This window comes from Rutilus rutilus (genome assembly GCF_951802725.1).
Source record: "Rutilus rutilus genome assembly, chromosome: 22".
NCBI classification, from domain to species: Eukaryota; Metazoa; Chordata; class Actinopteri; order Cypriniformes; family Leuciscidae; genus Rutilus; species Rutilus rutilus.
The window spans coordinates 30527683-30552077 of NC_140227.1; the positions used below are offsets into that span (position 1 = coordinate 30527683).

The 24395-nt window shown below is 37.0% G+C and overlaps 3 protein-coding genes across 3 annotated transcripts in view; 2 read left to right on the forward strand and 1 right to left on the reverse strand.

Annotated features, from left to right (window-relative positions):
• il17rd (interleukin 17 receptor D) overlaps positions 1-8847 on the forward strand; it is a 42427-nt gene extending 33580 nt beyond the window's left edge. The window contains exons 8-13 of the mRNA XM_084396034.1: positions 2094-2159; positions 2533-2587; positions 2665-2775; positions 4017-4201; positions 5792-6710; positions 7999-8847. Of these exons, the coding sequence (XP_084252160.1) occupies positions 2094-2159; positions 2533-2587; positions 2665-2775; positions 4017-4201; positions 5792-6710; positions 7999-8120 (1458 nt within the window). The 3' untranslated portion in view covers positions 8121-8847. The remainder of the gene's footprint in view (positions 1-2093; positions 2160-2532; positions 2588-2664; positions 2776-4016; positions 4202-5791; positions 6711-7998) is intronic.
• Positions 8848-11705: 2858 nt separating this feature from the next.
• LOC311282455 (glycine N-acyltransferase-like protein 3) lies at positions 11706-15700 on the reverse strand. The gene is made up of 6 exons (XM_084396252.1): positions 15666-15700; positions 15470-15573; positions 15238-15345; positions 15027-15150; positions 13026-13152; positions 11706-12239 (listed from the first exon to the last, which is right to left on the reverse strand). The coding sequence occupies exons 2-6, from the start codon at positions 15542-15544 to the stop codon at positions 11813-11815; spliced, it is 861 nt and encodes a 286-aa protein (XP_084252378.1). The 5' UTR covers positions 15545-15573; positions 15666-15700; the 3' UTR covers positions 11706-11812.
• Positions 15701-17312: 1612 nt separating this feature from the next.
• On the forward strand, positions 17313-19797 carry LOC311282254 (cystatin-2). The gene is made up of 5 exons (XM_084395892.1): positions 17313-17405; positions 17647-17915; positions 18008-18210; positions 18289-18402; positions 18795-19797. The coding sequence occupies exons 3-5, from the start codon at positions 18025-18027 to the stop codon at positions 18876-18878; spliced, it is 384 nt and encodes a 127-aa protein (XP_084252018.1). The 5' UTR covers positions 17313-17405; positions 17647-17915; positions 18008-18024; the 3' UTR covers positions 18879-19797.
• Positions 19798-24395: the final 4598 nt, after the last annotated feature.

The window sequence follows — 24395 nt, forward strand, 5'->3', positions numbered from 1 at the left end:
GCTGGAATAATATATAGTCGTGTCTGTTGAATGGTCCTGCAGACCTGAACCTCGCAGAGCCGCTCTGAACGCTCACGCCACACGGGAGACGGACGTGTTCTGCTGCTTTCCACGCTTTGGTTGTGATTGAAACGGAAATGCTTTCACAGCCGCACTTCGTCACATAGGAACTGTGCTGGGAGTTAGAGGACGCTATCTGTCTTTCTTTTTGGCTGAAGACGCGTGTTTTTTTGGGTTCAGGAATAACTCTCTTAAAGGGAGAGTTCAGCCAAAAATGGCTCACCATCATGTAATTTCAGACGCATTTGACTTTCCTCTGTGAGACACAACGGGAGAAGTGTGTTCATGCTGCTCTTTTCCATACGGAGAAATTTAATCGAATGGGGAATGATGCTGTTAGACAAAAAACAAACAAACAAAAAAAAAACAGAAAGAATATCCGTTTAACTATGACAGGAATTTAAAACAGTGATGATAATGATAATAATAATAATAATAATTATTATTATCATAATAAAATAATTAATAAATATGTAATAATACTACTACTAGTAATAGAATATAATAATGATAATTAATAATAATTATTAATATGATTAAATAATAAGAAATAAATGTCACTACTAAAATTAATGATAATTATTCTTATTATATCTATTATTAATATTATTATTAGTAGTAGTAGTAGTAGTATTTATGATTTTATTATTAATAACAACAATAATTATTTTTATATTGATTATTATATATATTATTATTAGTAGTAATAGTATTTATTACTGATTATTTAATAGTGATTATTTTTATTTTTAATAATAAATAATAATTAATAAATATGACTACTAAAATTATTATTATTAATAACAATTGTTATTACTATCAATTATTATTATTATTATTATTATATGTATCAGTAGTAGTAGTATTTATTATTATTATTCATTATTATTTATTTTATTATTAATAATAACAATATTTGTTATTATTTATTATTATATCTATTATTAGTAGTAGTTGTAGTGGTAGTAGTGGTATTTATTATTTTATTATTATTATGCATTTGATTTGTTACGAGCTTTGCTCAAACTCAAAGTGATATAAGCACATTAAACACAATGAAGTTCACCTATACACCAAATATTACAATAACAAATAATGCAAGTTAATTAAGGACAGAAAGAGAAATGATGATCGAGTCTGAGGACGCGCTGTACACCTGTGACTGAAATCACAGCGCTGGGCTTTTATCATTTCAGCTTGAGCACGAGGTGTTTCATGTCCGTGTCACTGTGGAACATGACCTGGTTCTTTTGAAACATATTTCTCACATATTAAAGGGTGCAAAAGCATTGTCCTGGCTCCTTTCAGAAGAGCACAGCGCTCGTATCTGTGGCCGGGCCGGCCGGCATTGTTAGTTCGATAATAGATGGAGGTGAAATCTGAGGTGTGCGACGTCACCGACGGGGGATTCCAGGGTCAGACTCTCAGATCACGCTTCCCACCGGTGCTGTCTGAGGAACAATTCCTCTGTATGAACGCATCTGAGGTTAAGAGGTATATTGAGGTGTAAGGTTATATGCATTTGAGTGCATTAGAAACCTTACGTTAACGGAGAGCATCAGTAAACGTGCAAGTTTGCATTCTTGCTTTTGCAAGTAATCATGAAGTTTAATGTTAACCTTAGTGAAGTGACCGGGTCAGCAGTTAATCTAGCGTTTTCTGGCTTAGTTCTCAAAGTAATGCATGTTTATTAGAAAGAGAATTCAGTGCCGATGTGTCCGTTTTTCAAAAATACTGTATATAAAATCATGATAATAGAATTGATTTTTTTTTTTTTTTAAGATTGCATCTTTTTGCAAAGCTGAATATCAAGTGATAGAAAAATAGTAGGCAAGAGTTTAGAAATGCATTTAGGATATATTTTAAAAAGTTGGTGCCTATTATTAACTTACACATTTGTTAATGAAGTGCACAAAAGTCTCAGATACTGTATAAATGTGATTCAGTACATCATATTTTCATTGCACTGAACATTGCATGTAGATTTTACATAAAATGCATTAGATATTGATGTTAAAAATGTGTTTTTGCAGGAGCAAAATGGCTTCAAAACAACATGTGTTTTACAAGACGTCACTCCAGGAACGTATGCAATAGAGGTGAGAGTGTTAATATATCATATGAACAGAGTTTCATTTAAACACCTTTTTAAAGTCGAACTCAATAGAACAAACACACTTTATGGTAACACTTTACAATAAGGTTCATTAGTTAACATTAGTTAGCATGAACTGCACTTATACAGCATTTATTAATCTTTACTAATGCTTTATTAAAATCTTGTTAACATTAATGCACTGTGAACTAACGTGAACAAACAATGAACAGCTGAATTTGTATTAACTAACGTTTACAAAGATTAACAAATACTGTAACAAATGTATTGCTCATTGTAAATTCATGTTAGTTAATACATTAACTAATGAACCTTATTGCATATTTAATTAATTCCCCACTTTCTTATTCCTGCAGCTTCGAGATGACAACAACACGACCAGAAGACAGACGCAGTATCACGTGAGCCAAGGTAAAGCACTCTTGTGAAGAGAAAGGAAGGTCCTGGACTTGTTGAGCTCGATCTGATGTTGTGTGTGTTTGTCGCAGTGCATTCCCCGTGGGCCGGCCCGATCCGAGCCATGGCCATCACCGTCCCGCTGGTCATCATGTCGGCCTTCGCCACCCTCTTCACCGTCATGTGTCGCAAGAAACAGCAAGGTGTGTGTCCGTCATTAGCCAGTTCTCCGGTTCCTCGCATACTTGCTTTCGTCCAGTATCTGTAAAGCGATCTCTGTAATCTCACGGCATTCGCGAGGATTAATGGATGATGGAATCTAAGCGCTTTCTGTTGCAGCTCAGGTTGATCCAGACAAAAGAAACTCCTGTTAGTAACGCATGTTTGTTTGTAATTACACGTGTGTGTCCTTCAGAATCGCTGACATAACTCTTCTGGTTCTTATGCTTTTAGTTATAGGATGTTTTCTAATAACTATGGCATTTTAACCCTCATCCTTCCCTTTAAATGTATTTATTTATTTTTAAATTGAGGGGTTCAAGACCCTTGGGCTTTTGTTGCACTTGAACCATGAATACACACACGGAAATCTTTTTTAATGGTTTCGAGGGAGTTTTGTGGTTGAAATTTAAAACTGAAACAAATCCTTCCGTCGCGGGTCAATTTGACCCCCATAGGAATGAATGTAATGCGAGGGATGCTTCAGTACACACAGAAAAACCTACAAATGCTCAAAATTCAAACTAAAAATGCTAAAACTTAAAAAAAAATTTATAATGTCTACTTTATCTGAAAGAAAATGACTTTAGGACCCAGCGGAAACAGCTCATTTGCTCCATCTAGTGGCAAGAGTCATGAAATATCATGTTATGTTATTTGTTTTCCACAAGCGCGAGTCGGACACCCAATGTAAGATATTTTGAGCTGAATTAAAAGGGTTATGCATGAAATTGTGAGTTATTTTGAATTCAAGTTGAAAGAATGTGCTTAAATGACTATTTATTTATTATTTATTGATCAAATCTAGTCATTTAAAGGTACATAAAATAAAAAGTAACAAAAAATATAGAAAACAAATATCATCAAAATGAAATAAAATAAGCTTTCTAAAAAAAAAAAAAAAAAAAAAAAAAAAAAGCAGTATTATTTTAGGGCTTCGGGTCATTTTGACCCGCGAGGGAAAGATGTGTTACAAAGCGCGAGGGAAGGATGAGGGTAAGCTGAAAATTGAGTTGCAATGGTGCATTATCGCAAAGGTGGATGAGGACGGATGTAAGACAGAAACACATGTTTCTCTGACATGGACAAATTAGGCTTTACTTTCAGTGCTCTAAAAGGAGTTCTCATATGGAAACAATGAATGCACTTTTTTTTTTTTTTACTCGCTTCAAATCTCATTTGATCCCGGTTAGATTCACGTCTCTGATCTGGAATTCCTCTGCAGAAAACATCTACTCCCACCTGGACGAGGAGAGTTCGGAGTCTTCGTCTCTGACCACAGCGCTGAGCGCCGACAGGCCCTGGCCGAGACCCAAGATCTTCATCTGCTACTCCAGCAAAGACTGTCCCAAACATCTCGCTGTCATCCAGAGCTTTGCCTTCTTCCTGCAGGACTTCTGCGGGTGTGAGGTGAGGCTTTGGCTTGATGTGTGCTCAAATTTATGTACAAAAAAAACAATAGCGTTCAAAAGTTCGGGGTCAGGAAAACCACGTCATATAGAGTTGGAGAACAGGTTTGTAATGTGTGCGGATGACGCCACCTAGTGGCACTTAGTTTGGTAACCTGCAAATGTATGCTATTTAACTTTACTAATGCATGTTCTTGGTTATGTGCATGATTCATTAGTGTTTGTTTTTTACAATATTAGCTGGTGACACTTTACAGTAAGGTCTACATTAGTTAACATGAGCAATGATAAATACTTCTACAGAAGGTGAAATAAAACTGACAACCATCTTCCCATATTTGTAATGAGAATCATCTATAGTTTAATGTTTGACAGCAAAGAAATTAAGACAGACATAAATATGTTGTAATTTTACTGTTTATTATTTATTATAATGATTACTATTATCATTAAATGCTCATTACAATTTTAAAAGGTATTATTACAATAGTTCTTTATTGATTAGTTGAATTTCTCTCATTTAAATAATGATAAAATAGTTTTAATATATATATATATATATATATATATATATATTATAGTAAATATTTTTATTTGACTGAATAGTTTTTTTCTTATAATCAAATAATCAAAAATGATGCTAAAATATTATTTTGAATAATAACTAGTAGTAGTATGTATTTTATTTTATTGTGAAATAGTAATACATTTCTTTATTGATTAAATTTTTATAAATTAATAATAATTTAAATTATTTAAAAAATAATTAATAAAAAAATAAAAAATGTTTTACCAGTAGTAGCAGCAGTAGTAGTAGTAGTAGTATTGATGTTATTATTGTTATTATTATATAGTCATATTGAATGGGGAAAACTTTTCTTTTTCTGTCCAGCTGATCACATGCCTCTTTGTGTGCATTTGTGGGAAACTTTAATGCTTTTAAAGGGATATTTCACCTCTGGAAAGATGGATGTGTATTTAAATTGGGTCATTTATGTAGTAGAAATGTGAAATTATTTTAGAAGTGTGTGCCTTCTAGACTGAGAAAAGCCAGAAAATGTATTTTTGGCTCATGTGGATGAAAGACAACAACTCCCAGAATGCACTTGCTTCGCTGCCCTACGAGGACACTCCCAAGCCACGCCTACCGGTTACAGAGGGCAGTGTCGGGAGAAATGATACAGCTAGGCTACTAGTGACTCGAAACTGAAAAGACGGCGTTTTATCGTGAGCTCCCCCTATGGGCGGGTTGAAGACATGCGGGACGAGCTCCTGCTACTGGCTGGAGTCTCTCGCCTCTGATGATGAAGCTAAATGAAGATTTTTGCGTCATCAGAGGTTTTTTCCAGACACACAATACAGAAATCTCTGGTCTCAGGGGGACATGAGGGAGGGAAGCACGGTCACTCGAAAATACGACCGGGTTTCTACTGGGTTTCTACCGGGATACAAAGCTTAATGTTTATCGGTGAAGTATCCCTTTAAGTGAAATTAAAACTTGACACTTAACCTCAAGTCATGGTATAAAAGTGTGTAAGAGTGCATGATGTGTTCCTGTGAGGCTTCATGTGTTGTTGTGTGTGATGTGCAGGTGTCTCTGGATCTGTGGGAGCATCTGGAGATCTGTAAGGAGGGTCAGATGGCCTGGCTGAGCCGCCGCATCGACGAGGCTCACTTCATCATCACCGTCTGCTCCAAAGGTCTGAAGTATTTCGTGGAGAAAAGACACCGTAAGGGCAAGGCCACATCGAAGGAGAACAACCGGGAACCGAGCGCTAGCGGAGACGCCGGGAACAGCAGGGATCTGTTCATCGTAGCCACAGCCATCATCTCAGAGAAGATCAAAGATGTGCATCAGAAGTCCTCCGATCTCTCGCGCTTCATGGCGGTTTACTTCGACTACTCTCACGAGAGCGACGTGCCGACTTCCCTCAGCCTGGCGCCGAAGTTAAAACTAATGGATCAGCTTCCTCAACTCTTCGCCCGACTTCACTCCCGCCAGCTTAGCCTGACCGACCGCGAGCCACAGCCACCGAACATCAGCAAACGCAACTACTTCCGGAGCAAGTCGGGCCGCTCGCTGTACGTGGCCATCTGTAACATGCACCAGCACATCGATCAGGAGCCCGACTGGTTCGAGAAGCAGCTCGTGCCGGCGCCGGCGCCCAATAAACGCGCCGTTCCACTTCCCGAATCCGGGCTGGTCCTGAACGAGGTGAGACTGAAACATCCCTCGGAGAGCGACGTCCCGGTGAGGATCCTCTCGCTGAGTCTGTCTCGGGATGATCTCGGGGAAGGATCATCGGGTCAGGACGTGGGTTTGTCCGGGCCGGTTCCGGTTCTTCACATGGATGGATCCGCCAGTCCACCGGAGATGCCCAGAGACTCCGGGATCTATGATTCATCCGTGCCCTCGTCCGAACTCTCCATCCCGCTGATGGAGGGACTCTCCCCGGATCACGCCGACACCTCGTCTCTGGCCGACAGCGTGTCCTCCTCCTCGGGACTGGGTAGGAATTTAACTTATCATTTATTTGTAGAATAATATTTCCTTTTTTTTTTTTTAAATGACACATTTATACAGACTTCTGTATTTTCAAATGCAACATCATTCCAAACTTCTTCCCAGTTTGTTTATAAAAGAAGATCTTTACGGCCAGAAATATTATTATCATCATTTTACTGCTGTTTTGTAAAATAAAATGACTATTATTTTTACAGTGCAATAGTAATATATTTCTTTATTAATTACTTTAATTTTTCTAATTTAAAAAATGATCAAATAAAAAGTTTTTAATAATAATACTAATATTTATTATTATGATTTAATCCATTTTTTATTTTACTTTACAGTAGTATTATTGCCATAGTATAATTTCTTTGATTAATTTTGTAATTGAAATGCAAATAAAAATAAAATATTAATTAATAATAAAATATTATTTTGAATATTATTGTTTTTAATAATAATAGTTATAATAATGATTAATAAATGCTCATTTTTATTTTTAAACTGCAATAGTAATATATTTATTTATTGAATAGTTAAATAATTTAAATAAAGATCCAATTAAAATACTATTTTTAATAATAATAATATTTATTATAATGATTTCATCATTTTTATTTTTATATTATAGTATATCGCAATGCTAATTTTCCTTATTGATTAGTTACATTTATGATATTTTGAATATTTTTATTGATATTATTGTTATTATTAAATAGTATATAGTGAATCTGATAATAATATTTATTATAATGATTGAATAATTATAATAATATTTATTATAATGATTTAATCATTTTTATTTTTACATTACAGTAGTATTATTGCAATGGTAATATTTCCTTATTGATTAGTTACATTTTTAGAATTGTAATAATAAAATTAAAAATGATGATATTTGATATGATATAATGATGTTTTGAATATTTTTATTGATATTATTGTTATTAAATAGTATATAGTGAATCTGATAATATGCCTGTTCACAGATTCGTCCTGAATTCAAAAGTATGCATTCTGGATAGTTAATATTAATATTATTTGGTAGCGGTTTCAGCAACTGGTTAGATTGTAGTATGCACTGTTTACTACATATTACCACATATATATGATTCAGACAGTTTTGCTTCAGCACTGGTGCTAACTCTAGAGAATGGGGACATTTTATGTGACATTAACCAATTCTGCAGATTTTTATCTTGATAAGTAGATAAAGATGCACTTTCAGATCGAGGTTTGCTGCAGTTTCAGCCTGTTGACGATCGTGTGTGTGTGTGTGTGTGTGACAGGAGACGAGGAGCCCCCTGCTGTCAGCTCTCTGCACTGCTCAGGACACACCATCTGTAAGGCAGAGCTCCATCACAACATCCATCATCACAGTGAAGGACTCGTGACCACAGCCTCCACCTAGTGGCCGTTCACTGAACTTGCATCGCCACTTTAATTTCTAAACATGCCAAGCTGCCAACATTAAAACCCCTTCATCAGGGAATACCTTTGACGGACTAGATCTTAAGGGACTGGACATTGCAGTGTGTGAAATCTGCAGGTTGTTTTGTCGAGGCGCTTTTTAACCAAAGTGGTTGTGTACTAGGTATGCAACTGAGTTTGTGTTTGCATTACAGCTGTGTGTGTTACTACGAAAGAACCCACGTCATTCAGACCTTCTGGGTTTCCGTGAACCTGTGACCGTTATTCTGAATGCGTTTAACATGTCATTTCACTTTAATTTATTGCATTAACAGGCTCCAGTTGTGTGGTGTTCACTGCAGACGTGTGTAGATCAGCACTTTGTGTTCGTCACATTAGCCCTGGTATCGTTTCACTGAAGCTGTTTTGAGGTAACGAGCATATCAAGAGCTTTTTAATGATTTTAGGCCTTTTTTTAAAAAAATGGACCTTAAAAAAAGTTTCAGAAATGCATAAGCAGATTAGCGTAGGTTATGGCAAAGGGAAGTACAAGCTAAAAAAAAAAAAAATTGAGATGTGCCATTTCTATTTGTGTACTCTGTTTTATCCAGGTTTTGTACAGTTTTTATTAGAATATTAGAAGTGATTTCTACATTATATAAACTTTGTACTGTTTTATAGTACTCTAATGTAGGAGATACGACTTAATAAAACTAAGATTTATACGCATTGTGACTGTGAGTTATTACTGAAGTGTTTTAGGAAAAATGCTTGAATAATCTCAGGATGATAAAAGAATACGTAAAAGGTTTTGTTCAAAATAACACACTACCATACTATTCTAACCAGGCGCACGCTATATACTGCTTTAAACAGTTTGCAGATGTTTGAATGCTAGAAATATGCATCAAAAATTTAATTGCATATAATGAAGAGGTGTTTGAAACCTCCAGTAACATTTTAAGTGATTTATATTTGCATATATGCAGATTTATTTTCAGCTAAAAATAGGCATATAAAAAAGTTAAAAATAAATTAGACAATTAAAACCTCCATAGTGACATTTTGAAGTTTGCATTCTCATTTGCATATGTGCATATTTTTATATACTAGAAAAATGCATATAAAAAAAGAATATATATATATATTTGCATAAATGCAGATTTATTTTCTATGCTACAAATATGCATTCAAAATTAAATATAATACAAATAATGAAGAGGTGATTAAAACTCCTAAGTGACATTGAGTGATTTATATTTACTCAACTCAACTCAACTCAACTTTATTTATAAAGCACTTTCAACACCACAAGTGGAACCAAAGTGCTGTACAGAAGGTATAAAAAGAGAAAATAAAAACAAAAACATAAAAACAATACAAACAAATGACACACTTACAAAGCATTATCAAATGCTAAAGAAAACAAATAAGTTTTGAGCGCACTCTGAAAAACACCCAATGAAGGACACGTTTTTACAGACAGAGGAAGGTCATTCCAGAGCCTAGGAGCTGCAACAGAGAATGCCCGATCACCTTTACATTTTAAACGGGATCGCGGAACCATGAGAAGCAATTGATCATTTGAGCGCAGAGATCTACTGGATTGACAGCGGCTGATTAAATCAGTAACATACTCAGGCGCTATACCATGCAGAGACTTAAAAACATACAACAACGCTTTGTATTGAATTCTGTAGCGTATAGGTAACCAATGTAGTTTAATTAACACTGGAGTAATGTGCTCTCTCTTCTTAGTACCGGTTAAAAGTCTAGCAGCTGAGTTTTGAACGAGTTGCAAACGGGAGAGAGAAGCCTGACTCACACCCAAATACAACACATTGCAATAATCCAAACGGGATGACACAAAGGCATGAACAACCTTCTCCATATCGTCAAAAGAAAGGATAGATTTCAATTTAGATATTGATCTAAGATGGAAGAAACTATTCTTAACGACAGCATTGATTTGCCGGTCAAATTTAAGCTCCGAGTCAAAAATGACACCAAGGTTCCTCACGCTAGACATTTTTTTCCCAGGAAACAACCCCAGGCAGTCATCATCCACACACCCCTTATTTCCAAATAAAATCATCTCTGTCTTATCCTCATTTAATTGGAGAAAGTTATTCGCAAGCCAACACTTAACTTCGGCAAGACATGCCTGAAGAGACTGAATGGCAAATTTATGCCCATGTTTAAGTGGTAAATAAATTTGAGAATCATCCGCATACAGATGATACTGAATCCCAAATTTCTCAAAAATCAAGCCTAAAGGGAGCATATAAAGGGAAAATAAAATTGGTCCCAGTATAGAGCCCTGTGGAACCCCACACACAAGAGGTGCAACGGAAGAAAAATAATCCCCTAAATTTACTGAAAAAGTCCTATTCTTCAAATAGGAAGAGAACCATTTCAGGGCTAAGCCCTGAATACCAACCTGATCCCTAAGGCGATCAATGAGAATGTTATGATCAACTGTATCGAATGCCGCTGTAAGATCTAACAAGAGCAAAACAACACGGTTTCCAGAGTCAACACCTCGCAGGATATCATTAGAGACCCTCAAAAGAGCAGATTCTGTACTATGGCCAGCTCTAAAACCTGACTGGAATCTATCGGAAATGTTATTTCTCGTTAAAAAGTCATTAAGCTGTGCATTCACAATTTTTTCTAGTATCTTAGAAATAAAAGGCAATTTTGAAATCGGACGATAACTACTCAAGTCAAAGGGATCTAAGCCGTTTTTTTTTAAAAGGGGCTGAATAACCGCATGCTTAAAACTAACCGGAACAACACCAGATGACAAACTAGTATTCATAATAAACAGAATACTTGGGCCAATTGAATCAAGTACTTTCTTAAACAGAGAAGAAGGGAGCACATCACCAGGAGACCTGGTGGGCTTCATATGAGCAGTAATATCATTAAGCTGCTGCAAAGAAACAGGCATAAAACTGGTTAATTGGTTCGGAAGGTCAACAGAAGCAATACAATTATTGCCAACAGATGAAATCTGAGATCTAATTCCATCAACCTTACCAATAAAAAAGTTTAAGAGCTCTTCACACATGTCAGCAGAAGGAGTGAGTGAAGGAGTAACAGTAGGGTGAAGAACAGAATTTACAGTAGAGAAAAGTACTCTAGAATTATTACAGTTTCTGGAAATGATGACAGAGAAATAATTTGATCTAGCCAATTTAACAGCTCTTTGATACTCGTTCAAATGGTTCTTCAAAATCTCATAAGAGACTTGTAATTTATCTTTAACCCATTTGCGTTCAGCTCTCCTACACTCCTGCCTAAGAGCACGGGTAGTACTGTTTAACCAGGGCTGCGATTTAACTTTTTTCCCCCTGACTTTGACAGGAGCCACAACATCTAAAATCTCTAAACAAGAAGAGTTAAACTGATCGACCAACTCTTCTAAACCCATACAGAGAGAGTGTGACTCGATCAATGAAAAAAAAGGAGAGACATTAAAAACAGCTGAAAAACTACTAGCTGTGCATGGATTGAGTATGCGAGATGAAACAATATTATCCATGTTGTTCCAACCATGGATTTATATTTACATATATATATATTTTTGTATGCTAGAAATATGCATATAAATGATAAAATATTACAAATATTGAAGTGATTAAAAACTTCTGAGTGACATTTCAAGTGAATTTGTATTGATTTCTATTTCTATTTCTTGACCTGTCGATTATTGATCTCAAACCACACAGCCCTGTAATTCGGTGAGCGCTGGAACCCCAGCGATGTGAAGAGCTTGAAGGAAGTGTTGTTCTCCTCTTCCACGAAGCAATACACAGGGTGTCCTCGCTCCAGGAGCGTTCTGGCCATCTTACACACCAGTATCTTGCCGTAGCTTTTACCTCTGTGTTGTGGTAACGTATGGAGTAAACCAAGAGCAGCGTGCTGGTACACGAGGAGCCAAGACACGGGCTCAGTGCCGCCCTCCTCCATCACACACAGTGAAGGATTATGGGAGATGTAGTTCAGCACTGAGTTATAGCTGTTACGGTCTCCGCCATACTTCCATGTGTTGTTCACCAGATGAGCGTGAGCTGCGCTGAGCGGAAGAAACCTGACTCCAGCCGAACTCACATCACTGAAGAGAAATGAGAAAATGCCAAATATTAAATCAAGGGAAATTTAAGACAACTCTGTGCAAGAACAAGGTTTTGAAAATGTTCCCATTTCCCATTTCCAAAGTTCCCATGTCTAACGCCCCCCTTTCCCATTTCTAATGTTCCCATTTCCAACGTTCCCACTTCCAATTTGCAAATGTTCCCATTTTATTGGAAACAACAAAATGTGCTAAACTTCATTTAGAGAAACCCTGGAAAAATTGCAAAATTATTAAATCATATATGTGAGATAAAAAGTCATAATTATGACATAAAAAGTCAAAATGACATTAATGATGACAGTCATGATTATATGAAAAGTTGAAATTGACATAGAAACTATGACATTAAGTCGTATTTATGAGAAGAAAATCGAAATTAACATATCAAGTCATTAATTAATAATATTTTCATAATTTACATTTTCATCTCATGAAATTATGAGATGAAAAGTTTAAATTGACATAAGTGAAAATATGACATAAATCGTAATTATGACTTAAGTCATAATTATGACAGTCATAATCTCAATTTTTACTTTGTATGTCATAATTATGATTCAGTATATGCCATAATTTTGACTGTACACATTTCTTATGTGGCAGAAATGGGCTTCCATAAGAAACAAGCCTCCATACAAAATATAAAATAAATGGAAATATTATAACAGCTGATATATAATATTTCTTCAGTGTGTGTATGAACATGTTTTGTGTGATTAAGCATCAGCCTGTGTTGATAAAGAGGATGATTTGATGGTGATGTACCTGTCTCTAAACTGCAGCTGCTCTGCGTCCTGCAACATTAACACATTCATCACTACTTGAACTTTCCAAGGAAGTCCATGTTGATCCGCAAACTCCTGAGCCGCTTCTGAATGCCGGATGTCTAGCCCTTTATCAAACAACAGGTTAGTGCATGTTTCATTTAACCACAGTCAACTACTGGGCCCGTATTCATAAAGATTCTAAGAATCCTCTGAGAAAACTCTTAATTTAGCTTAAAAACTTTTACGTAGGAGTCTTAGCTTAAAGGGTTAGTTCACCCAAAAATGAAAATTCTGTCAGTAATTACTCACCCTCATGTTGTTCCAACCATGTAAGTCTTTTGTTCATCTTCGGAACACAAATTAAGATATTTTTGATGAAATCTGACAGAATTTTGACTCCTCCATAGGCTTCCAGTGTGACCGAAACTCACCGGCCCAGAATAGTTATTAAAACATCGTTAAAATAGTCCAAGTAACTACAGTGGCACTACATTAAGTATATCAAGCGACGAGAATACTTTTTGTGCGCAAAAACAAACAAAAATAACGACTTTATTCCACTTTTCATTTCCTTCTCTCTGGGCCTCGTAGTGTGTTTGCGCTGCGCATCTGTGTTGCACGTCATCACGCAACACACACATGACCGGCGTCGGCCAATAGTGGGCCTACGTGGTGACGTGTAACACAGACGCGCTGCGCAAAAACACTACGCAAACCAACTAGACATCCAGAGAGAAGGAAATGAATAGTGGAATAAAGTCGTTATTTTTGTTTGTTTTTGCGCACAAAAAGTATTCTCGTCGCTTGATATACTTAAGATTGAGCCACTGGAGTCACTTGGACTATATTAACGATCTCTTTAATAACTTTTCTGGGCCAGCAAGTTTCGGTCACACTGGAAGCCTATGGAGGAGTGAAACATGGCTCAGATTTCATCAAAAATATCTTAATTTGTGTTCCGAAGATGAACGAAGGTCTTACGCGGTTGGAACAACATGAGGGTGAGTAATTACTGACAGAATTTTAATTTTTGGGTGAACTAACCCTTTAAGAGCGATTCGGGACCGATCTGAGAGCAACTCTGAGTAAGGAAAATACAAAAACTTTTATCTTAGTGAGGAGGCGGGGTTGACCCCGTTGCTATGTATGACACAATCTTTTGAAGACTGTGATTGGTTGGTTGTCCAAGAAGGAAAAAAAAAGTGATTTTAAGTATAGGGTCTATTCTAAGCCTTCACTTTGAACTTACATGCGTAATTTTTCCTATTTGATCGTTCTCTCACACACACACACACACACACACACACACACACACACACACACACACACACACACACACACACACACACACACATTATATATGTGTATATAAATCCTTTTTTTATTTACCATGCTGTTGATTTCCTATAAGGTATTTGATTGCTTAGAATGATACAAATTGTTCCACTCTTTCCAGTTACACTGATTGCTGGCATGTCTATTTAAGTGGTGGTTTGAATGTTGGTTTTAATGTATCAAACATGGAATTTTCCCAGTTGCCAAATATCGTAATGTAGTGATTACTTTCATTTCAGGCGCTATGGCATTTCTGCGCTGTGTCTGAGATGTTAGCGTGTCTCTAAAAAGATCAGTCACAAACACGATCTCTGCACGATCTAATCTATAGCGTCTTATTAACTCACTGTCATCCATTGTCTGCAACACATTTCTTCTCCCTCTTCATCTTTCTGCCATGTTCTTCTCTGCTAAAGAAACTCTTAAGCCTCTTAAAAGTCCTCGTCCGTGCTCCTAACAATTTTTACCTTAAGACCTCTTTTAAGGGTTAAGATGCTTTCTGAATTACTTTTTTCTTTACTAGGAGTTTTTCTTTAATTTTAAGAGTAAACGCCCACATTTCTAAGAAGTTTCTTAGAATTTTGTCACTAGGAGCTACTCTTTGCATTAAGATTCTTTATGAATACGGGCCCAGGAGTTTACTCAGCGAATAGTGTGTGTGTACCTGCCAGTAATGTGAATGAGTCCTTATTGATCACACCAGGTGTGTCCAGAAAGTTCCTCAGGCCGGCTTTGCTCTTTGAGTAGATGCTGTATATGTTGAAATCTCCTTCCCGATCATTTGTGCCCTGCAAGCAACAGGAATGTTTTTACATTTGCTTTGGTTTCATTCAAGTGGAAAATCATAAATGTCTGGATTTGTCAAATGATATTACCTGAACTTTCGGTTTGCAAAGAATGACAGTGAAATCTGGCCACTGGTCTGCAATAACCTGCAGATTGTGAGGTTTCCCTCTGTTTATGTTGAATATACAGCCATAAACCTGGAAAACAAGGCATTATTAACAACAGCCGCTGCTATTGAAGAAGTGAAACTAAAAGCATTGTGGGAATCTGATTTCAGTATGAAGCAAAATACTTTCTTAAAACTTTCTAGAATCTCCACACCTTGATGGACTCGGGGAAAAACTGCTTTAAAACGCTCTCAGCCTGTGTGAGTTCCTCTGTCCTGAGAACGATCATCCTTTGGCGTGTTTTAAAAGTCTCAGCAGCTGCGCGTTTCAGACTCACAGATTACAGTAGTTTGCTTTTGTTTCATTAAAGTGGAAAATCATAAATGTCTGGATTTGTAAAATGACATTACCTGAACTTTCGGTTTGCAAAGATTTCTTCGCTGTATTCTCGCGTTTTGCTCGCAGGTTTCTCTCTAGAGCTCCCCCACAGCTTCGGAATAGATATTTGACAACACTGTCGTAAAAACTCGTTGGCGATTCTCGGACACCAGGGCCCAGTTTTTCAAAAGTAATCCAGTGGGATTTCGGATCACGGATTGGATCAAATCTTGGAAATGGGTTTTTCAAAAGCAAAAGAGGGATTCTGAACTAAGATCAGATCATGTAATCCGATCTTAAATTTGATCTGGATCAAACATGCCCTTTGGGTTTTTCAGAACTTTGAACTCGGTTTGGGATCTATTTGATCCAAAAAAACAGGATTATCCTGATCCCATCAGAAGGGTGGATTCAGTTGTGATTTTTCGAACTAAATAAAACCAGAGAGGTTTTTTTTTTTTAAGTGAATGATCACAAAATCAATGTTTACTGATGATATATACATTTCTTCATATTTGAAGCATATATGAAGCATGTCACATCTAATGAGATATGGTAAAACAACAAAATCTGCAATTTAACATTATAACAAAATAAGGTAAGTAAAATGTTTCTGTTTATTACAGTGTTTCTGTTTCTTAAAATTTAAATAAACAATGGTTATTTGTGGCCACCGGTATTTTGCCAACTGTTGTTCTTTGCTAAGCCAGTAGGCGACACTGTTGGTTCCATTTAAGGCTCTAGTAAACAGGATTTGGTGATCCTGAAAAGTTCCTATCCGGATCAGATTGATCCAATCCGATGTTGCTTTGAAAAACTGGCTCAAAAGTAAGATGGATTACGTGATCACGGATCGCAAAAAAAAGGATTACTAAATCTGGATCAATTTTATCCGGATTAAACCTTTTGAAAAACCGGGCCCAGAGGCTAGTAGATCAACGACATCCTAGCAGATGGGACATTCTTTAAAACGTCTTCTTCATTCGGGTTCGAACAGCGTGAGGGAGCGCAATAATGACAGCATTTTAGCAGATTTCTTTTGGCCGTAAAGCAATTGTTTACATCGCGATACTGTCATGGGAATTTGTTAAGTTTGGACTATTAATAAAGGATAAAAAGGTATCTTTTGTAACTAATAATGTGTTGCTTATGTTGAAATTGTATATAACGTTACATAAATGTAAATTTTTCTAAATTCCTCCAAGATTATTGGTTTTTAAGGAGGAATTTAGAGTATATTTGGAGACCGTGAGAAGGATGAAAAGTCCTAAAGCAGTGTATTTGTACTCCTTATTGGAAGATTTTGGTTTTATAAATTGAATAATGTCCTACTCCCCTACTTTATATATTTATTTGTTCGTCTTTTTATTGTATTATTATTATTTTTGTTTATTATTTTTTTTGTTTATCCTTGGCTTCAATTTACTTAGCCTACTGAGGGGAATGTTTACATATTGTGATGCAATATTTGTATGTACGCTTAGGTTTGTTTGTAAAATCTGAAACTACGTATGCCTTTTTGTTAATGTTCTACAAATATGTCAATAAAAAAAAAAACTCAAAAAAAAAAAAAAACTCAAAAAACTCAAAAAAAAATATTTGTTTACATCGCGAGACCTGATATCACGCGATACATCCTGACGCGGCGGCTGTCCAAAGTTTCAAAGTGCGGCTTTTCCGCTCACGGGCACCAGGGGGGTGCGAAACCACCACCATTCAACCCGAAATAAGTCATATAACCATTCCAATGACTCCGAAGCTGTTCAGTTAAGGTAAAAAAAGTTACTTAGTTCACCTTTAAATGGTGGATTATACTGTAGAAGGTATAATTTGCATTTCTATCAAATATAAACTTTAATACTGTTTAAACTAAAGTGGTTTGCATGTGTTTATTTGTGCTAAATACGAGCAACTGGCCGGATTATACTGGTCAGACTGGTTTGGTTTGATAGTTTTGGGCACTCTGAAACCAGTTTACACCATGAAAACCAGCATAAAGCTGTTTTGTTCCAGCAAGAATCGTTCCTTGAGTGTTTTTCAGCAGGAGCTCTGCTAGACCGCTGCTCTTTCGGGTCCTGGGCTGGTCATGTGACCTGCTGATGACGTGACGCTCCACCGCATCATCAGCTGCAGTGAAGAACAGAATATGAACTGGATTTCTGCGATGGAAAAGCTTTGCATCTCTTCTAGTGTTTGAGTCAGCGAAATGAACTCAAGCATGAGCGTCTCTCATCAGCAGAATGCAGAAACACGAGAAGCTTTTCACTGACGAATAAATAGAGGTGTGTTAAACCGTCTGTGTTTTATGACTATTAATGTTGCACCATCATACTGAGACACACCTAGATGATTTTGACTTCTTTTGTTCCCACAGATTCGGATCCTGCCAGGATGGTTTGCATTCTGATCCTCTTTGCATCCGTTTTCTCAGCTCTTATTGTTTCAGGGGAAGGCATGATAGAAAATTACAACAGTGATGTGATCAGTGTGGCAAACTTTGCCATGAACTTCCACAATCGCATGAGCAGCTACCCGTACGCGTTTAAAGTGGTGGACATCATATCAGACACGACTCAGGTAAGTGTCGTGTTCATCACGTGACGCACATCTGCTGTACTCTGATGGATTTGCTAATAGTGTGTGTGTTTGTTGCAGCTGTTTCCTCCTGCACGGGTTAAACACACGTTACAGGTCCAGGCTGAAGAGACTGTGTGTGAGAATCAGGCGAGTGTGAATCTGACACACTGTGCTTTACAGGCTAACGCTGAGGTGAGACATTACATCTAATCAGAGTTCACAGTTTGTATTTTCTTGTGTTTTGTGGTGAATTTTAATAAATATAGAATCTTTTTTTGGGACAAGTGAAGAGCACTACTACAGAAATGTAAAATGTTCTGGTTATGCACATATTTGAGGCATATGCAGTTTGAACCCAGTTTTGTAAATGTTAATGTGTACTATTTGCATTTTGGGCAATGCAATAATGTAATGTAATGCAAAGCAGTCATGGAAAGCAATAATTCATTACAATGCAATAATTTTGCATGTAATTGAATGTGTAATTGAAATTATGTGAACAAATGTATAATCATTTTTGCATGCATTTTGATTGAAATGTGAATATCTAAATATACTATATATATATTTCTTGTTTTTCCCAGAACATGACGTGCTCCTTCACTGTCCTTGCAGTGCCAGGAAACGACTACATCCCCAAACGAATGCTGTCAGACCACTGTGCCTGAGAATTATGATGGAGATGTTTCCTAATGGTGGAATGTTGTCATGCTTTATTAATGTGTGCCTCATATACTTTGTGGTGTGTTAATAATACGCATCACTATCAGTATTTTAAAATAATTTTGAAGCATTTCATAAGCTGTCATTTTCAACTTTACTTAAAGGAGTCATAACCTGCAATTTTCACTTTTCCACGAGAATCAATGTATGTTATGATCGACTAACGATTATACACTGGCCGGGAAGCCGATATTTAAAAGTGAAGCGTTTGTTTACCTCAGGGTAAATAAACCAGCGCGCGTGCACGCGCACTCAAATACGAGATTTTGATTTCAGCTCCCTCTTGACGTCATGAGGTAGTAGGATATACCATATATGGACACCGCAGCAGGAAGCCTTCCCCTCAGTTCAGTCGAGAAAGATGGAGAAACCGAGTGCACACCGGACTTGCTCTGTGGTTGATTGCCATAAAAAACATGTAAATGTGTTTTATCTCCCAAAATCGGACGAAACTATCAGGGACCAGTGGATGAAATTCATTTTTAATGACGCTGTCCCAACAACCCTTTCAACTGGTGTGCAGAGCCATATAGAGCGTCCACGACAGCCAAAACATCGCATTGATCTCGCGAGACAATAATGCCTTCAGAAATAAGGGTAAAAGTAGGTCTGTGTTTATTTTTTTTCCACTTTTCTTTTTTAGAAGGGCCTGAAAGACTATAATACAGCAGTAGGTATCCAATGTAATACTAGGTTATGACTCCTTTAAAAGCCTGTATTTCTCTTCGAGTAACAGCAATTCAGTTTTGTCAAAAAGTTTGGCAAATTAATTGTCTCATAGCCTTGAATCTTTTTGTCTGTATTTTAGTGATTTAACATATTTGTAATTTATCTGGCTAATAATACAGAAATAGTTGAGATTTCAGAAAGACTGTTGTCTATGTTTAATATTTATATAAACTATGAGCATATGGCATGGGGCGACATGACGTTAAGAAATTATGACACCAAATTCAATTTTTGATTAACTCTTTCTTTTCAAATGACGCAGAGAGTCGACGCTGCTCTGCTGTGACTTTTATTTTGGAATGACTGAAGTTCAGTTTCAGATATTTCTGATGTCAGATATCCAGTGTCTCATGAGCAGAGAGAGGCCTTTTTTGCTGCTATATCATTTGGGCCCAAACACTGAAAGTGCAAAGGCCGCTATTATTAATATTATTATTTACAAGGTTGGGGATGTTTTTGAGGCACTTGTCAGCCATTAGTGGAACATTTAAATGTACATATAAATCTAAACATTGTAAATGTAACATTTAAAACTATCTATTGTAAATATCTGGTGTGATATAAATTCTAAATATAAAATATATCTTCAAATAATAAACCTTAAAAAAATAAGTAAGCAATTGTGACCTGTTGTGGCAAAAAAACAATCATTAAACAATCATCATCACTGCATAAGAGACACCAAGAATCAAATTGTATTTTAAAAGATATTTATTGTCTTCCATGAGGCTTAGTCACAAAATAACAGCAGCTACCCCGTGACGTGAGCAAGACCTGACACCCAGCCCAGGAAACTCCCTTCTTATACTCCTTCTTCAAGGTCTTTTCTCTGTAGTTTTCCTCTCACCCAGCATGGCCACATCTAGCTGATTTAGAATAGAATGACCCCTCTAACCCCCCTTGGCTAAATTATCTTCCATACCCAAAGAGTTAAAGGTTCTTAACCATTTGCCTTACTGTGTGTGTCTTGCTTACGCCAGGTGCACAAACATACATGTATCCTATTCACATTCCACAATATACAGTGGTGGTCAAAATTGATGGCACCCCTGATAAATATAAAAAATGGCTGTAAAAAATAAATCTGCATTGTTTATCCTTTTGATCTTTCATTCAAAAAATTCACAAAAATGTAACCTTTCATTGAAGTAAAAGAACTGAAAGTGGGGGGTAAATCACATTATGAAATAAATGTTTTTCTCCAAAACACGCTGGCCATAATTGTTGGCACCCTGTTATTAAATACTTTTTGCAACCTCCTTTTGCCAAGATAACAGATCTGAGTCTTCTCCTATAATGCCTGATGAGTTTGGAGAACACCTGACCAGAGATCAGAGACCGTTCCTCCATACAGAATCTCTCCAGATCCTTCAAGTTCATGTTGGTGCTTCTTCTCTTCAGTTCGCTCCACTCATCAGGTCAGGGAACTGGGACGGTCATGGCAGAAGCTTCATTTTGTGCTCAGTTACACATTTTTGTGTTGATTTTGATGTTTGTTTTGGACCGTTGTCCTGATGGAAGATCCAACCACGGCCCATTATAAGATTTCTAGCAGAGGCCGTCAGGTTTTGATTTTTTATCTGTTTGGATTTGCTAGAATCCATAATACCATATATCTGAACAAGATGTCCAGGACCTCCAGCAAATAAATAGGCCCACAACATATAAGATCCAGCAGTGTATTTAACCGTAGGCATGGGGTACTCTTCATCCCTGTTTGCACCGAACACATCTGCTGGGTTTGCTGCCAAAAAGCCCCTTTTTTCGTTTCATCTGACCATAGAATCCGGTCCCTTTTGAAGATCCAGTCGTGTCTGACAACTGAATATGCTGGAGTTTACTTTTGGAGGAGCGAGGAGGATTTTTCCTGAAACCCTCCCAAACAACATGTGGGGATGTAGGGGTTGTTTGATCATTTTTTTTTAGGCTTTCTGACCCCCAAGACTCCAGTAATCTCTGCAATTCTCCATCTGTGATCCTTGGAGAGTCTTTGGCCACTCAAACTTTCCTCCTCACCGTCCATTAAGACAATATAGACACACAGTGGCGGCTGGTGAAAAATATCTTAGGTGGGGCTGTCATAATCAGCCGTTTTTAATAGTCTGGTAACCATGGGAGTATTAGGCCTACTTTCTGCCCTTGGTATGTGTATTGTGCTTTGATGTTTATTTTGTTCTATTCCTTAACCCAGTCCCAGTGGTTCTCAAACTTTTTAGGGTTGTACCCCATGCTTTAATATCCTTCTGCTTACCCCCACTCTTCAGTCACACCTTTTTCAGTAAGGGACAATATTTGCCCCCTTAAATCGATTTTTTCAAATGCATTTTTACCTTTACAAATACCTTTATAAAATAAATAATGCTTTGAATAAAAAAATAAAAAAAGTTAAATAGATAAATATGCAATGATGGTAAAAACGAAGAGATGCTTTTAAATATTAAATTAAAACCGCCAGTAGCCTATGTGATGAGTCATCGAGTCATTCATTCAGTAACGAAGCAAGTGGCTGTATTTATGAATTAATCATTGAATCATTGACTCTAAAGATTCGTTCACAAACACTGCTGTGTGCTGCAGTTCTGCTGTGGCTTTCATTGGCGCTATTCATTTATTGTAAAAATACTGACAACTGTGTTGAAAATGAACATCACTTAATATTTCGTTTGTTGAACTGTTGTATAAAATCAATGTCACATTCGCAATCGTGTGGATCTTCATATAATGTAATCAACATTAAACACAGGAACTCACACAGGGTATGTGTTTGTATCAAAGAGAGTTTGAATTATATCGATCTCCATGCACAGCCTGTGTCTATATTTGTTCTTCATGCTAGTAAGTGCTAACTTAAATCCCTACTTTTACAAAGGTAACGTACATTGTCGAGAACGGCAGTATAGCGCGATTTGCCGAGGCAGCAATCTGCACGAGACCTGTCATATAGCCGACACGCTGCTTAAATGCATTAAGTTTTGTTTTGACCGCAAAAGATGAGGTACTTTGATCGTATGCCATGTATTTACAGCATTTAACCTGAGAGAAATGCATACTCAGTTTAAATCGTATTTTAAGATGAGGTAGTATTAAAGGAACGGCAAAATTCAGCATTTTGTTCCCGCACCCCCTTCTGTCACCTCACGGTTTGAGAACCACCACAAACCCAGTTTGAGAACCACTGCCTTTATATATCTTTGTAAAACGAAACATAATAATAATATTACAAATAATTATTAGTATTAACCACCCAAACACAATTTAAAACAAACTGCATGATACCAGTGCTCTGTGAAAAAGTCAGTAATTATTTAATGCCATATTACAAGACTGAAGCATACACAAAAACAAACAAACTGCACAAACTTTCCATTTGCATTTGAAATTTAACTCAAAAATTTTAGTTACTTTCTCAGAAAGGTCCCTCACTTCGGTAACTGTCCATGTTGGATCTGTCCCTGTTGTTTTAAAAAGTAATCACGGAAAGCAAAACAAGGCATTAGCATGACCGCATCCAGCTAGCCAGGCCGATAGCTGTCTGATGGAGATAGGCGCGCATGAGCGCGTGCGCGGGCGGGCACGCGCAGCTTGGGGCGCTAACAGAAGCGCCCATAGCTGACTAGATTTGAGCTCTCTGATTGGCTACAGTTTATGTCAAACATGTATATCTTAAATCAGCAATTGGCTAAGCTGCTCCACAGACCCGCCTCTCTGGGGCGATTTCTCTAGCGCCCCAGAGCTGATCGACGTGCACGCAGGTGGAGGAGACGTGTTGAAAAAGCAGACATTTTTAATTTCTATCATATTTTTCACATATACTGGGTGTATTTAATATCTTAAACATACAAATACTGACAATTTGTATGTATGATTTATGTATGTATTTACTTATTTATTTTAATGAGTGTGGCTCATAAACTGTGGGCTGGCTCATGGGGGGGGGCGGCGCCCTAGCGCCCTCTATTGGCCAGCCGCCCCTGACACATCCTCTTCCTGGCAGATTCGTAACATCTTTAGTTGATTATAACTTCTTAATTATTGCCCTGATGGTCAAAATGGTGATTTTCAATTCTTTAGATATTTTCTTACAGCCACTTTCTATTTTGTGAAGCTCAACAATCTTTTGCTGCACATCAGAACTATATTCTGTGGTTTTACTCATTGTGACGGATGATTAAGGGGGTTTGGCCTTTGTGTTTCCTCATATTTAAACTCCTGTGAAACAAGAAGTCATAGCTGGACAGTTTCATGTTCCTAGTCACCCTGGTGTGCTAAATAAAGGCAGGGGCGTCGGACTGGGGGGATAAAGGGTACCGAGTTCCCAGGGCCCGAGGCAGGGGGGGGGGGCCCTTAGAAGTCAGTTTTCTATACATACATATACACAGGGGCGTAGCACCAAATTTTGGGCCCTGGGTACAAACCATCTTGCTGGGCCCCCGTACCAAATACCATAGTGATACCAATGGGTGGGGTATTGCATTTTTATCATAAAAACACTTAAAATGTAAACAAAATAAGCCACACTCTGATTAATATATTTTTGTTTTATTGTCAAAAGTACAAGTTAATTGATGATTATTTGTCTGTTTAAAATAAATGCAGACTATAGAATCACAGGGTACACTAACCGCCAAACTAGACATTCAGTCTTTGAATTACGTTTTTAAAATTAGTTATTTTCAATCATTAAGATGTGCATTAAACTGAGAACAATTCTGTACTTAATGTAAGAGCGTGCG